We start from the raw sequence: 16,999 nt of genomic DNA, 5'->3' as shown, positions 1-16,999 counted from the left end.
GTACAAGTAGTGTCACCCACAGGGAGCGCCACCCACAGGTAGAGTCACCCTCAGGTAGCGCCATCCAAAGGTAACGCCACCCAAAGGTAGCATCATCTACAGGTAGCTCCACCCACAGGTAGTGTTATCCACAGATAGAGGCACCCACAGTATGCACAGTCAAGGCCTGGTTAAGCACCTTTGTTGCTGGGATCTCCAAGTCTGGGAATTAAGATGTGAAAAGCAGAAGAGTGATGGATCGTTTCCTTCAGCTGTAGCGTCACTCACGGTAGAGCTCAGGGTCAAGAACTTCAAATTGCTGGGTGTCAATATCTCCAAGGATCTGTCCTGGATCCTCCACGTCAATGCAATCACAAAAAAGGCTTGCCAGTGGCTATACTTTGAAGCGTTTGAGGAGATTCATTATGTCACAGAACACTCTCAAAAACTTCTACAGGTGTACAGCAGAGAGCATTCTAGTTGGTTGCAACACTGTCTGGTATGGAGGTGCTAATGCTCAAGGCACGAAAAAACTCCAAAGGGTTAACTCAGCCTGTGACATCACAGGCACCAGACTTCACTCCATCAAAGACATCTATATGAGATGGTGTCTTAAAAAAGCAGCCTCTATCCTCAAAGACCCCCACCACCCAGGTCATGCCCTTTTCACTCTACTATCATAAGGCAAAAGGTACAGGAGCCTAAAGACGAGCACAGTGGCACAAGGACAGCTTCTTCCCCGCTGCCATCAGATTCCTAAATAATCAATGAACCAAAGGCACTGCCTTACTTTTCATGCACTATTTACTTATAGTAATGTCGTAAGATGGTTATAATATTTATGTTTTCACTCTGACGCTGCCGCAAAACACCGAATTTTGTGAATTGTTCACAACAATGAATTCTGATTCTGAACATGGGCTGTGGGGTCATTTTGACCCAAATACCTCTCTCATGCTTCACCTTTGAGGAGATTTTTTTTTAAATTTTAATGACATGGCTATACTGCCCAATTAAACCTGTGCTTCCCAATTGCACCCAATTAAGCTACAATCCCCCTATGTTTTGGAGGTGGGAGAAAACCAGAGCACCCGGAGGAAATCCACACAGGTCTTTACAGACAGTGGCAGATTCAATCCCGGGTTGCTGGTGCTGTGGGACATTCCGCTAACCGTGCTGTGCCAAATTGTACACTATTAAGACACCAACCTCTCCTTATGACCCAGGTGCAGTTCAAAGTCCATACACCTTGCTCAATAGGTTGGGCCCACTGCCAACCCAAAACACAACACAGCTGTGAAGTACATATTGTGTTTCATTACAGGAAAGAAGTGAAAGCTTTGGGGAGGGTGCAGAGAAAATTTATCAGGATATTGCCTGAATTGGAGGAACATGTCTTATATGGCAAAGCAAGCAGAGCTAAGGCTTTTCTCCTTGGATCGAAGAAGGATGAGAGGTGACTTGATGGAGCTCAAAAGATCATGAGAGGTAATAGATAGGGTGTACAGCCAGCACCTTTTTCCGAGGGCGACAGTAGCAAATACCAGAAGACATCTATACAATGTGAGAGGAGCAAAGTTTATGGGAGACATCAGGTTTAAGTTTTCTACACAGAGAGCAGGTTTCCTGGAATACATTGGTGAAGGCTGGTACAATATTGACACTTAAAACATTCTTGGATAGGTACACACTTCAATGGTAGCCAGACGCGGAATTTTGATTAAATGGAAAGACAATACTACACCTACACACACACACACAATGGTTAAACGATATCATGTCTTATCTAAATCTAGGAAAAATTAGATATGCTATTAAAGATTCAAATGCTAATTTCCAGAAGACGTGGGGCCCATTTATGGACTATTACCATAACCGAAAGAATTAGTGTGTTTCGATGCTTTGGTGCTGCACGGTCTGGTTCCAGGTTGGTGTCACTTGATTCCCATTTATCCTTTTTTACTGGTCAGGGCTTTGATTTATAAGGTTTTTTTGGGGGGGCGGGGATTTTTTTTCTTTCCTTCGATTTTGATAATGTAATAGATAACTGTTTTGTTCAACTGTGAATAATGTAAACATTGATAAAATTATTATAGGAGAAGGAAAGAGAATTGTAAAACTTTTTTTATAAAAAGACATTTTATAACTTTCTTGAAAAGAATTTATAATTTCACCTTTCCTTTCTTTTCTCCCTTGGGTTGGGTTTTTAGTTGATATTTTGCTTTGATATACTATTACCGATGTGCTCTAGATTTTTGAATTGTGTTCATATTGGAAAAAAAATTCCTTTTATTTTCATGATGTTGCAGATTGTGTAATTGTATTGTGTGGAAGATCCAACTGCGCTGGGTAAGTCACGTCTCCAGAATGGAGGACCATCGCCTTCCCAAGGTCGTGTTCTATGGCGAGCTCTCCACTGGCCACCAAGACAGAGGTGCACCAAAGAAGAGGTACAAGGACTGCCTAAAGAAATCTCTTGGTGCCTGCCACATTGACCACCACCGGTGGGCTGATATCGCCTCAAACCGTGCATCTTGGCACCTCACAGTTCGGCGGGCAGCAACCTCCTTTAAAGAAGACCGCAGAGCCCACCTCACTGACAAAAGGCAAAGGAGGAAAAACCCAACACCCAACCCCAACCCACCAATTTTCCCTTGCAACCACTGCAACCGTGTCTGCCTGTCCGGCATCGGACTTGTCAGCCACAAACGAGCCTGCAGCTGACGTGGACATTACCCCTCCATAAATCTTCGTCCGCGAAGTCAAGCCAAAGAAGAAAGAATTGTATTGTTCAATTGTTTAAACTTTAAATATTAATAAAAATATTTTTAAAAGAAAGGAAAGATACATAAATGCAAGAAAAATAGACTGTTAAGACTGTGAGGTTGGGAAGGTTCAGATTGTTGAGTAGGTTTATAAAGGTCAGTACATCGAGGGCTGGAAGGTTTGTACTGTGTTCTGGGGAACAGGCCAGTTATTTCTGAGCAATAATCGAGATGAAGCAAGTATGTGTTTCAGGGTTTAGATTCAGCAGCTCAGGAAAGTCCCAACTGGCCCAGAGAACAATACATACCATAGTGATGATACGGCAATGATTCCCCCATGGAAAACACCATGGTGGTCAGCAGAGCAGAGTAACACAACTTCTGGTGTTCTGCAGGAGAAAAAAAAACACAATCAAACACTGCAACCAACTCTCATCATCTCTGCTGCAATCCAGAACCATCCTGAACAAAGGACTGCAAGCTGTAGGGCCATAAACTGCCTGTTGAGTTCACACTCATCCCCCTTGGGTTGACTCTATCAGTCAGACCGGGCCAGGCACACGATGAGGATGCGACCTTCCTCCAGCCTCATCACTCACTCGTCCCTCCGATGCACGGGGAGGGACTGGCATGGAGCAGACATGACGCTTCACCCTGGGGGGGGGGGGGAGGTCTCACACACCCCCCCCCCCCATGGAGAGAGTGCAGCCAGACACCCAAGGTCCTTGCTCAGTGCTCTTACTGACTGTACCCTTCTCCTGGAGATGATTTTCTAGCACATGGGGTACCAGGGTCACACAGAGAGATTGGACAAGTACCAACCGTCCCCACCACTCAGCACTTGTCGGAGCTAAAAGAGACACACCCACGTTCAAAAATGTTCAGCAACTAAAATTGCAGTCATTCTTAAAAGCAAAACCAGCCCCAGGAAAAGCACATCATTACATTTAACATGTCACATGCAACACCAGTTTTACAGGAACGTGACTGGGACCTGGGGACCTTGAGTTATATGGAGGGCTGGCTACACTGAGAGTTGGAGGCTGTGGGGGGGATTCTTGAGAGACATTTATAAAATTATGAGGGGCAAAGATCATGGAAATAGTCACAGCTCTGCCCCATCACTAGAGGGCAGAAATTTAAAGTAAGAGTGGAAAGATTTAAAAGGGACCCAAGGGGTACCTTCACACAGAGGGTGGTGGGTGTGTGGAGTGACTGCCAGGGCACGTGGTAGTTGCAGGGAGAATTCTAATGGTTAAAATACATGGAGTTTTTACATATTTTAACCAGTATAGTGGGCTGAGCAACCATTCAAGTCATCAGGCCGAATCGCTGCAACACGCGGCCGGTCCAAGATGACGTGGGGTCCCCTTCACTGCTGAGAAGGAGCCTGTAACTAGAGTCTTGTACCTGGGAATGGAGGAACCATTGGTCGCTTGCAGGGGAAAGCCTTTGGTTTTATGTCTTGCCTCAAAGTATGCTAATCTCTGCGCCTGTGTCGACAAAGAAATCCCTCTTGGTCATCTGGTCTCTGAGGTAGAGTAGGCCTTTCTGTGTGCCAACCACTGAGGCCACTATCGGCAGCCAGCCTGCCTGCTTCCCATCCCTGCTGTGTGACATCTCCACCGTGTTCCCAAGGCTGATCCTACCCGCAAACTGGCGATGGCGTGTTTTCGACCGGATCCATGGCTTATCGCACCCCTCCATAAGGTCCACAGTCCGCCTGCTCTTGGACAAGTTCGTGTGGCATGGATTCTGCCAAAACATTACCCTGTGAGATTGAACCTGCATAGAGTGCCAGCGCGTCATGGTGCACCAACACACCAAAGCCCCCCTACAGACTTTTGAGCCAGCGCAACACAGGTTCAAACATGTCCACATTGACATCATCAGCCCCCTCCCAGTGAGCCAAGGTATGAGGTATCTGTTCAAGACCATCAACAGATTCACTTGCTAGCCAGAGGCGATACCCAATACTGCGTGTGACACAGAAATGCGCCTGGGCTTTCCTTGCCACCTGGGTTGTGCGTTTCGGAGTCCCGACCTACATCACATTGGACCAAGGAGCACAGTTCACCTCCTCCCTCTGGTCCAACCTGGTGAAATTCAGCGGTAGCCAGGTCCCCAAGCAAATGGACTGGTCGAATGGTTCCACCACCACCTGAAGGCCATATTGAAAGCCCGACTGACCGGGCCGAATTGGATGGATGAGCTACCGTGGGTACTGCTCGGGATCCGCAAGGCACCTACCAGATCGTCTGCAGAGATGATAAACGGTGCACCGTTTTCCATCCCAGGGGACTTACATTTCAACCCCTCTGGCCCACAGACCAGTGTGTTGGATGTCCCGCACAGGTTGAGAGACCAAGCAGGTGAACAACTCCCCCCTTCCTGCCACCATCCAGACATGGCTCACCACCCAACCACATTCTGCGATTCCACCACGTTTTCGTGAGCAGAAGACAGCAAAGAACCCTCCCACAGTGCCAGTACAAAGGCCCCTTCAAGATACCGCGGAGAGATGGTGTGCTGATCATATTTGACATTGGCGGCCGACAGGACAGATTCACAGTCGACCACCTCAAAGTTGCACACCTGGACTCTGACCTGCTGGCTTCGGACCCCCGGGTCAAGCACAGATGTAGACTGCACTGAGACTGTAAGTCAGACCACTCAGAGAGCAGCAGCGATTCTGGTGGGGGGTGGGGTTGGTGTAGAGGGCTGAGCGACTGCACGAGTAAATGGGCTGATCACCACAACACGTGGCAGGTTCAAGATGGCATGGGCTCCTCTTCACTGCCCAGAAGGAGCCCACGCCTAGCGCCATGTGCGGGCTAAGGAGCTAAGGGTACGTCACCGGAAGTGGAGGGCCAATGTGGAGACACTGCAAATTCAAACCAATAAAGTCATTCTTTAGTTCACCCTCATGCTGTGTGGACATTTCTTTATTCGGTAGCGCTGCCGCAGAAGTCGCTACACCATTACAATTCTCATTGCATCTACCACACATTCTTCTCTGCTCAAGCCAGGGTTAGAGATACATCACATCCACAATTCATTGCTGTCACATAGGCCTGCACATTGTGATGTTTCTTTTATTAAAATAAGGAAACTTGGATTCTTTTTAAAACATCTAGATTTATTAACTAAGCAAACAGCACTAAGTACACAACACACACATGCAGACCTCCTGTGGAGGCATCCATCTTGTATCTTCCCAAGATGCAACATTCCCCAGATGCTACACACTCTGTCTCTGACTCCTCCTGCTGGTAGCATTCTATCTCTACATCCCCTTTCCTTGAGACATTTAATCAAACATGAAACGTTAATACAGTATTCTTTCAATTTAAAATTCAATACAAACGTAACATGAACATCAGCAGGACAAATGTTTAAGTGTGCAGTTCTTTTTCCTTTTAGAGATTCAGTCTGTCAGGTGCTTTGACAACTCGAGTGGATTTTCTCAACACAGGTGCTTGAGTTGGCTCTGCTGGTCCACTACTGTCTAGCACATGTGGTGTTTTCTCTGTTTCTGTGCAGGCTGAAGCCTCTGCATTTATCTGTTCCTGCAGCATCTCTGGCATTTTCAGTAGGTTCCTTCGATTCATCCTCTGTATTTGACCCTCCCTTGTTCTGACAGTGTAGGATCTTGGATTTACTTATCCCAGAACAGTAGCCTTTTTGTCCAAAGTGTTGGAATCTTTGAATCTCACTGTGTCATGTTGAGCCAGTGGCCCTAAGCTTCTCGCTGACTTGACATAGTTTGCCTTGTGTCTCCCTTGCAGATGCTTTTGTTTCCATTCGACATCTCTGTTCTTGTTTGGGTCTGCAGAGTAGGGAACTGTAGCGTGTTGTCTATGTCCCATCAGAAGCCCAGCGGGTGACATATCATGTTCAAGTGGTGAAGCTCTGTAATTCAATAGAGCTAGATAAGGATCTGAGTCACTGTCCAGTGCTTTCTTGAGCAACTGTTTAACTATGTGAACTCCTCTTTGCTTTACCATTTGTCTGTGGATGCAGAGGACGTGAAGTCACATGTCGAAAATCATACTCTTCTGCAAAGTTCTGAAATTCCCTACAACTGTAACATGATCCATTGTCATTGTAGACAATTTGAGGAATTCCATGTCTTGCAAAGATACATTTCATATATTTGATCACACAAGCAGCAGACATCCTAGGAAGCAGCACCATCTCCAAATAGTTTGATAGACAGTCATTAACCAGCAAGTAATTCTTTCCATCCAGGTGGAACGGATCAGTTCCAACTTTCTGCCATGGTTCTGCTGATACGTCACTTATTATCATGGGATTCTTTGTCTGCTTTGCGTGATGTTTCAAACAGATCTCATGGCTTGAGACCATCCTGTCAACGTCAGCCATTTTTCCTGGTCAATAAACTTGCATTTTTCCATTCCATGCCCCTCATGTACCCTTTTCAGCATCTCTTGTCTCAGTGTTTGAGGAATGACAATTCTGCGTTGTCTGAGTATATTGACAACACTCAGCTCAGTCTGATGTTGTAGTATGGCTATCATTTACCTCTAGCCCATCCTTCATTCAGATTGTTGATGACCTTCTGTAGAACTGTGTCCTTTTCTGTTTCAGCTGCAATCTGCTTGGATTTCACGTCAGATACAGAAAGAGATTCAGTGAACAGGTTCACGTGGAGATTCGCATCTCCGTCGTTTCCCTGGATATCGCATCAGCTAACATTAAGTTTCCTTGTTGTGTACACCAATTCAAAGTCATAATATTGTAGCTTCAACATCAGTCTTTGGATTTGCAGTGACATTTTACTGAGACTTTTCTTGATTATCGCTATTAATGGCTTGTGGTCTGTCTCTGCCTCGAATGTTGGTAGACAATACCAACTGTGGACTTTCTTGAGTCCATAGACTAGACCTAGACACACTTTCTCAATCTATGCATGTTGACATTGAGATGTGGTCATCGTCCTTGATGTGTAAGCCATTGGCCTCCAATCTTCTCCCACAGCCTGAAGTAGTACAGCACCTATTCCATCTTTTGAAGTGTCCATAGATATTTTTGTCCTTCTGGATGCATCAAAGAATGTCAAAAGTTCTATAGTTAGAATGGTCTTCAGTCATCCCCATTCTTCCTCATAGTTGGCTGTCTACTTGAATTCACATTTGTCCTGTAACATCTTGCTCGGGTACATTGTTTTGGAAGACAGGTTTTTTATGATCATTCCCAACACTCTCAATATGCCTTTTGTCTCTGGGTCTGGGCATCTCTAAAATTGCTTTCATCTTGCTCTTCTCTGGCTCTTTTCCTGCCTCTGACAGTTTATCTCCCAGTAAGGTGATTTGCGTCACACCAAACTGGCATTTTGCTCTGTTTAACTTTAATCCATATTTCTGGATGTGTTGTAGCACTTTAACAAGCCTTTCATTGTGTTGTTCTTGCATGGATCCCCATAGGATCATGTCATCCATGTACACACATATCCCATTTATGCCTTCTATGATGTGCTCCATTGTCCTGTGGAACACTTCTGGAGCTGAGGAATTTCCAAAAGGCATCCTCAGACAGGAGAATCGGCCAAATGGTGTATTAAATCTACAGTATTTTGTGCTACCATCATGCAGTTTTATTTGCCTGAAGCAAATTAGTTTGCATCCAATTTAGTGAAAATTTTTGCACCAGTCATCTCACTTGTAATTTCATCCCTGGTTGGAATCTGATAATGTTCCCTCTTTATATTGTCATTCATGTCTTTTGGGTTCATGCACATGTGTAGGTCACCATTCTTCTGTTTGACACACACCATTGAATTCACTCATTCTGTGGGCTGCTCCACTTTCTTTATGACCCCTCGTGCCATCATACGGTCGAGCTTCCGCTTAAGCTCTTTTTTAGAGGCGCTGGAACCCGCTTCGGGACATGCACTACTGCAACGGTTCTCAAATTTATTTGCCCTAGACCCCACTTTAATTTTTCAAAATAATATGCGCCCCACCATTAGCAGAAAAAAATGTATTCAAAAGCAGTTTTAATTAAATCATTCACTGCAAGTGTATTTCAATGCAATTAAGGTCAGAAATACATTGGAACACATATTTCATATTCATCTACTACTTAAATATGTCAACCATCTCAAACATACATTCAACAATTGTCGTCACTTCATTGGGAACCTTGCCCCTGATGCTGGCTGCAGATTTTTTTGATTCGAGGGACTAATTTTGTTAGTTTCAACCTTAAATCTCCACGTTTTGTAATTTCCAGTCGGTTTCTCTTAGCTTGTAGCAAATCACTAACAGCACTGAAGCCACATTCTACTAAATAAAATGATATAAAATATATTAATAGTTCCCTTGATAAAGTAGTCAAGTTTGTGTATTTTTTAAAAGTTTCGTTAGACAGCCAATTGGTTCCTTTCACTTGAACAGAGTTTTCACAGATTGCACTGGAACTTCAGATAAGTCCACCAGCAATGGGTGAGTTAACCAAGAGGGAAAATCGATTGCCATTAAATCACAAAATCCATCTTTGAAGTCGATAACCAACATTTTCAAATGGTCAACAACGACATCTGTAGCAGCATTAGTTACCTCACACATTCAACTAATAGAATTGACTGAAATTTCTTGCAAATATTCCTTTAGCATAATTCTAGAAATGTCATGAATCCAAATATCTTTGTTTTTGCATCAATGAGCATCATATTTGCTACTTGGAGCTGCTTTTCAATGAACTTAATTTCTCAAAAATGTCCATCAAGTAACTCATGTAAGCTTTGCCATTTGTTGTTAGCAAGATCTTCATTTCAGGTTTGTCCTACAGAAACTCACTGAGGAGATCAAAGAGTTCCATAAACCTTTTGAAGCAGTTTCCTTTTGACAGCCACCTTACTTCAGTGTGAAGCAATAATCTCACATCTTCTACATTTTTATCAACACAAAACTGCTTAAGCTTTGATGGCATTGATACACTTGATCACAGAATACAATATCTTGTGTAGAGCAGGGGTAACTTTCTCAGTGGATAACACAATGCACAACCAACATGTTTGGATTTTCATCCTTCATTAATTTTAAACATCCTGTGTTTTTTTTACCCACCATCTGCAGCACAAGATACAATGATTCTTTTTGGTATTTAATTTTCATCCAAGTAATTTTTGAGCTTGCTGTAGATATCAACTGTGGTAGTGGTTGTGTCTAATGATTCACAAAACATCTCTTCTTGAAACTCTTCCTATATATCTCACGTATGCCAATAACAGAGCCTCACTGTCCCGTACGATAGATTCATCCAGTTGTATTGAGAACTTTCGTGATTTCAAGTTCTTAATAAGTTGTTTTTCAACATCTTGACCCATGTCATCTATTCTAATTGCAGACAGAACTATTACTCAATGGCATCGCTCAGACATCTTTGTCATCCTTTTGCAGATCTGATTTGAGAAACAATGATATTGTGAGTTTAATCAGTTCCTCCCCAATCATATGATTCTTCCCATGTTTTGCTATCAGGAGAGAAATTTTATGGCTAGCCTCAAGGGTACGATTCAGGGTTGTAGTTTGCGCAGCGAAATATGAAGTGATTTTTGATCTATTTTTAAACTTCTCTTTCAGTGATTTAAGATATTCCAATTTCAAATTGACATGGTTAGGAAGTTTTACCCTCAAATGAGCTTCAAGACGGCCTGCTTTCATTGACTCATTTGTCAAAATCTGTTGGCATAATAGGCAAAAAGGTGCACGTTCATTGTGTACAGCAGGTATAAACCTAAACTTCAAGAACTCCACTGAATATTGACGAACCTTTTGCTTGCTTGGTCTGCTCATTTTAAATATACAACAGCGCGAGCTCCGTGAAACGGATTTATACAACAGCACGAGCTCCCTGAAACAAATTAATCGATATTTTATTATGTCTTAGAATTGAAAAATGTAATAGAAGTAATAATTGAATCAAAGGAAGAAATACTGACCTTAAAAAAAAAATGAAAAAAGCGCTAGAGCAGTTTCTGACATTTTTTCTCACAGGGAGTGCATCAAAACTGCGCTACCCTCGTGCTTTACTTTCTGGAGTCCCTATTTTTTTCTGATTTTGACGTCTCCCTCAGGCTGGCACCTGGGGCGAACCCCCTCCACTGCCCCCCCCATCAATACACTAGTGCACAAAGTTATATACAGATACAGGTCTCACTCACCACTGAACTATAAAAGTAAAGGGGAATGGACGGAGACATGATTGTTGAGGTAATTTTGAATCCTTGTCGCCAGTGAGATCATTTGGAATGGATAATAATAAGACCACTCAGAAAAATATATAATTATAATGTTAACCAAGAATAACAACAGTTAAGATAAGAGAAACATCAAAAATACATGTTATGAAAATAAAAAGAACCAAGTGATTTTACTTGGAAGTTACCACAATTGTGTTGTACTGATGGTGTTGCCAAGTCACATCTTTCACACCAACATAATGAGTTTATTTTTTCAAAACAATTTTTTAATTATTCCCCAAAATATTCCTACGCCCCACAAAAATATTCCCATGGCCCACTTTGAGAATCTATGCACTGGCTGTGCGTCCTCTTTTATCTGTATCTTATAGGTGAATGGTAGAACACCAAACCTCTTGAAGATGTTGGAAAATTGATCCAGTATTTCCTCTACACTATTCTGTGCATGGTCACTGTTAATATGATACATACTCTTGAGTAGGTTTAAGTTTTCACATGATTTGTCACTAAGCAGCATGTGAAAAAGTTCAGCGATAGTGTAAAAGCCAGTGAAAATGCCACTAATTCATGTCCATCTAGGACATTTTTGAACTTGAGGTGGTGCTCTTTGTCTTTAACTTTCCCCTTGAATTTACATGTACTTTTCGTGGCGATGCTTGGTCCATTGAAGGCTTTAAGCCATACAGGATTTGAATGGATGTATGGCTTTATCTTCATTGCCCTGATGTCGTGCTCACAGATCAAACTTAAAAGGAATATTTGTTCCAATTGTATGCAACGACACAGACCATTTATCCTGCTATTCACTTCTTGCACCACCATGTCCACGAAAATTGCATCAATGAGAGCAATTTTTTCTATAGTTGGTACAGTGTCTTCTATAGTTTCTTCTGTAATGTGTACACTTTTACTTCTGTTTAGTTTCACTTTGGAAAAACATTGCTTTGCATAGTGATTCTGCCCTTTGCACTTATTACAGACTTTTCCATAAGCTGGGCATTACTTTGGCCCACGCTTAGTGTTGCATTGTTTACAATTGAATGTCTCTCCATCTTTTTGTTGTTTCCTATGTCTCCTATTTTGTTTGTGTGTGTCCAGACACTGCGGTTATAACTACGGCTTCATTTTCACTGGCTTTTACACTATCGCTGAACTTTTTCACATGCTGCAGAGCTAGTTCACTGGCGTGCCCTATCTTCACAGTTCCAGAGAAGGTAAGCTCTGCCTCTCACAGCAACCTCTCTCTCACTTTCTTATCACTAATTCCGAACACAATTTAATCATGGACCATTGAATCTTGCAGCAATTCAAAATTGCATTTTCTTGCTTTTAATTTTAAGTCTATTAAAAAAATATCAAAGCTCTCTCCTTGCGGTTGCTTGCGTGAGTGAAACACATACCTCTTGAACAGTGTTCATCAAATATCTCAATAACCTTGTCGAACTTGCTCTGGTCTTCTGCCTCAGCAAAAATAAATGTGTTGAAAACCTCTAGAGCTTGGGGGGAGTCACGTGATGGAGTAGTGGCCGGACGGTGAACTCCAGCCCTCTCCAGAAAAGTCGGAAAAAACAAATGAAAACACAAAGGCACAAAAATAAAAATTAAAGAAAAGTGAGTATAAAGGTGGAAAGAAGATGGCGACGAAAAAAGAAAAATCGAAATCAACGGTAAGAAGAGAGGAAGAGAAGACAACGGAAGAAGAAGGAGAAGGCCTTACCTGTTCGAAGAGGCCCGCGGTGGAGAGAGAAACCCGCTCCCTCAGGTCGGTAGAAAGTGGACTACAAAAATGGCTCGCTGAGCCGAGTAAAAGTGCGCAACCGCGCATGCGCGAGGAGTGCGCATGCAAAAAAACACACCGACGGGAGGGGTGACCAGCTGGGGAGTCGATCTCCACAGCCGGCAATGACAGCTACAGAACACCTGCAGCAAGAGGAGAACATAGAAGACAACGAAAACAAGAAAGAAGAGAAGAAAAGGACAACAAAGAAACAACAGATGGCCAACCCAGAGGAAGAAGAAGAGGAAGAGGAAGAGTACAGTGAAATAGAAGAAGGGAAAGGCAATATAAAGGATATACTTTCTCTTATTAAAGAATACATGGAGTCATTTAAAGAATGGCAAGCGGAAGAATTTAATGATTTAAGAAGAAGAATAAACAAAACAGAAGAGAAAATGAATAAAATAGATATGACCTTAACAGAAATGGGAAAGAGAATGGACAAGATGGAAGAGCGGGAAGCAGCAGTAGAAATGGAGGTAGAGGACTTAAAAAAGAAATTAGAGGAATCTAATAAAAAAGTTATAGAGACACAAGAACTGTTAGCTCAGAAAATAGATATAATGGAAAATTATAACAGAAGAAATAACATAAAGATAGTGGGCCTTAAGGAAGATGAAGAAGGCAAGAATATGAGAGAGTTTATAAAAGATTGGATCCCCAGGATCCTAGGATGTCCAGAACTACAGCAAGAAATGGAAATAGAAAGGGCACATAGAGCAGTGGCCTTTAAACCACAACCACAACAAAAGCCAAGATCTATTTTAGTAAAATTCCTAAGATATACTACAAGAGAAAAGGTACTGGAGAAGACAATGGAAAAAGTAAGAGAGGGCAATAAGCCACTGGAAAAAATCTTCATTTATCCAGATATAAGTTTTGAGCTCCTGAAGAAGAGAAAGGAGTTCAATACAGCAAAGGCGATTTTATGGAAGAAAGGGTATAAATTTATACTAAAGCATCCAGCGGTATTGAAAATATTTATTCCAGGACAACAAAACAGACTATTCTCGGATCCAGAGGAAGCACGAAAATTTGCAGAACAATTACAAAATAGACTGAGGGATGAAGACGTGTAACGAGAGTACAAAAGACTGCGAACTAAAAAGACACATAAGTTTTGAACTCCTGAAGAAGAGAAAGGAGTTCAATACATCGAAAACGATCTTATGGAAAAAAAACTATTCTCGGATCCAGAGGAAGCAAGGAAATTTGCAGAACAACTACAAAACAACCAGAGAGATGAAGATATGTAATAAGAGTAAAAATGACCACGATTTATATGTATGTGGGTAAAGAGGTATATGTGTGTATATGTATAATGTGCATACATGAATGTATCCGTATTTAGAGGAAAATATAGATAGTATAGACAAGAATTAATAAGGGAAGGAAATGGAATAGAGGGAATAAGGAGGGAACTAAAAGAGTGACCTTTGTTACATATGAAAAGTGAAATCTTTTCTGGGGGAGCGGTCACTGCAAAATCAGCTGACGCTTGCGAGTGAATTCGCAAATCTAAATGGAGAGGGGAGATGTGGTTGTCTGACAAGGGATAAAGGACAACTCAGGAGGGGAAGGGGAGATTGGGGTTAAAGAAGTTTTAAATAGGAGAATAAGGAAAATGTTTGATGTTTTAGGAATGTTGTCTTATAAAGGGTTCAAAACAAGAAAACAGAAATGGATAAGAAGGAAAGGTAATGATGGAGAAACGGAAAGGGAAGATAAACAAAGTATAAAATGGCTACGTTGAACTATATGACTTTAAATATTAATGGAATACATAACCAAATTAAAAGGAAGAAACTGCTAAATTTACTGAAAAAAGAAAAAATTGATATAGCATTTGTGCAAGAAACACATTTAACTGAATTGGAGCATAAGAAATTAAAGAGAGATTGGGTAGGACACGTAACAGCAGCATCGTATAATTCAAAAGCAAGAGGAGTAGCTATATTAATTAGTAAAAATGTGCCTTTAAAATAGAAGAGGAAATAATAGATCCAGCAGGGAGATATGTAATGATAAAATGTCAGATATATTCGGAGTTTTGGAATCTACTCAATGTATATTCACCTAACGAAGAAGATCAAAAGTTTATGCAAGATATCTTTTTGAAGGTAGCAGATACGCAAGGGAACATATTAATAGGAGGGGATTTCAACCTGAATTTGGATTCAAATATGGCCAAAACTGGGAAAAAAATTAACAGAAAGAACAAAATAACCAAATTTATAATTACATCGATGGAAGAAATGCAACTTTTGGATATATGGAGGAAACAACACCCAAAGGAAAAGGAATATTCATATTACTCGGCTAGACATAAAACATACTCAAGAATAGACCTATTTTTGTTATCAGCTCGTATGCAAGATAGAGTAAGAAAAACAGAATATAAAGCTAGAATACTATCGGACCATTCACCCTTAATATTGACAGTAAAGTTAGAGGACATCCCTCCAAGAATGTATTAAACAGAGATTAAACTCCATGTTACTTAAAAGGCAGGATTTTAGAGAATTTATTGAAAAACAAATAAAAATGTATTTTGAAATAAATACGGAATCAGTGGAAGGTAAGTTTATACTATGGGATGCAATGAAAGCATTCATTAGAGGGCAAATAATAAGTTATGTAACCAAGATGAAGAAGGACTATAATCAGGAAACAGAGCAGTTGGAAAGGGAAATAGTAAATATAGAAAAAGAATTAGCAATGAAGGAAAACACAACTAAAAGAAGAGAATTGGCGGGTAAAAAAATAAAATATGAAACACTACAAACATATAAGGTGGAGAAGAATATAATGAAGACAAAACAGAAATATTATGAACTAGGTGAAAAAACGCACAAAATCCTAGCATGGCAGCTTAAGATAGAACAAGCTAAGAAAATGGTATTGGCATCAAGGAAAAAAGACAATCAAATTACATATAATCCAAAAGAAATTAAGGAAAACTTTAGAGAATTCTATGAACAATTATACCGAACTGAAAACGAAGGGAAAGAAGGGAAAATAGATGAATTTCTGACTAAAATTGAACTACCAAAACTACAAATAGAGGAACAAAATAAATTAACAGAGCCATTTGGAATAGTAGAAATACAAGAGATAATAAAAAAATTACCAAATAATAAGACACCAGGAGAGGATCGATTCCCAATAGAATTCCACAAAACATTTCAAGACTTATTAATTCCGCCCCTCCTGGAAGTAATCAACCAGATTGATAAAACACAAAGCTTACCAGATTCATGTAAAACAGCAATAATTACAGTAATACTAAAGCAAGGGAAAGATCCACTCTCACCAGCGTCACATAGACCAATATCTTTACTTAACACAGATTATAAGATAATAGCTAAACTATTAGCAAAGAGATTAGCAGAGTATGTACCGAAAATGGTAAATTTAGACCAAACTGGATTTATCAAAAAAAGACGCACAACAGACAATATTTGTAAATTTATTAACTTAATTCATGCAGTAGAAGGGAATAAAGCACCTACAGTAGCAGTTGCTTTAGACGCAGAGAAGGCCTTTGACAGAGTAGAATGGAATTATTTGTTCAAAGTATTGCAAAAATTCAGTTTACCGGAGAAGTATATTAATTGGATTAAAGCATTATATAAGGGACCGTTAGCGAAAATGACAGTAAATGGACATGTATCAAAGCAATTTAACTTAAGCAGGTCAACACGGCAGGGATGCCCACTATCACCTTTATTGTTTGCGTTAACTATAGAACCACTAGCAGAATTGATAAGAACAGAAAATAATATAAAAGGAATAAAAATAAAAGACAAGGAATATAAAATCAGTTTATTTGCGGATGATGTTATAGTGTACTTAACAGAACCAGAACTATCAATAAAAGAATTATATAAGAAATTGAAAGAATATGGAGAAGTGTCGGGTTACAAGATAAACGTAAATAAAAGTGAAGCTATGCCTATGAATAATGCGGATTTCTCAAAATTTAAGAAGGAATCACCATTTAGATGGCAAATGCAAGCAATAAGATACCTAGGTGTACAAATAAACAAAAATCTCGGCCAACTATATAAACTCAATTATTATCCACTATTGAAAAAAATTACAGGACGATTTAGAGCATTGGAAAGATTTACCATTAACACTAATAGAAAGGATAAACTGTATTAAAATGAACATATTTCCAAGGATATTATACTTATTTCAGGCATTGCCAATACAACTGACAGAGAAATTCTTCAAGGAGTTAAAGAA

At 40.6% G+C, this 16,999-nt stretch overlaps 1 protein-coding gene across 1 annotated transcript in view; it reads right to left on the bottom strand.

Moving 5' to 3' along the window:
• nckipsd (NCK interacting protein with SH3 domain) overlaps nucleotides 1-16,999 on the bottom strand; it is a 212,249-nt gene that overhangs the window by 28,749 nt on the left and 166,501 nt on the right. The window contains exon 9 of the mRNA XM_069936908.1: nucleotides 3,053-3,133. Within this exon, the coding sequence (XP_069793009.1) occupies nucleotides 3,053-3,133 (81 nt within the window). The remainder of the gene's footprint in view (nucleotides 1-3,052; nucleotides 3,134-16,999) is intronic.

This window comes from Narcine bancroftii, chromosome 5 (assembly GCF_036971445.1).
Source record: "Narcine bancroftii isolate sNarBan1 chromosome 5, sNarBan1.hap1, whole genome shotgun sequence".
Lineage (NCBI taxonomy): Eukaryota > Metazoa > Chordata > Chondrichthyes > Torpediniformes > Narcinidae > Narcine > Narcine bancroftii.
Note: the sequence above shows the minus strand (reverse complement) of the source record. Positions and strands in the feature narration are given on the sequence as shown.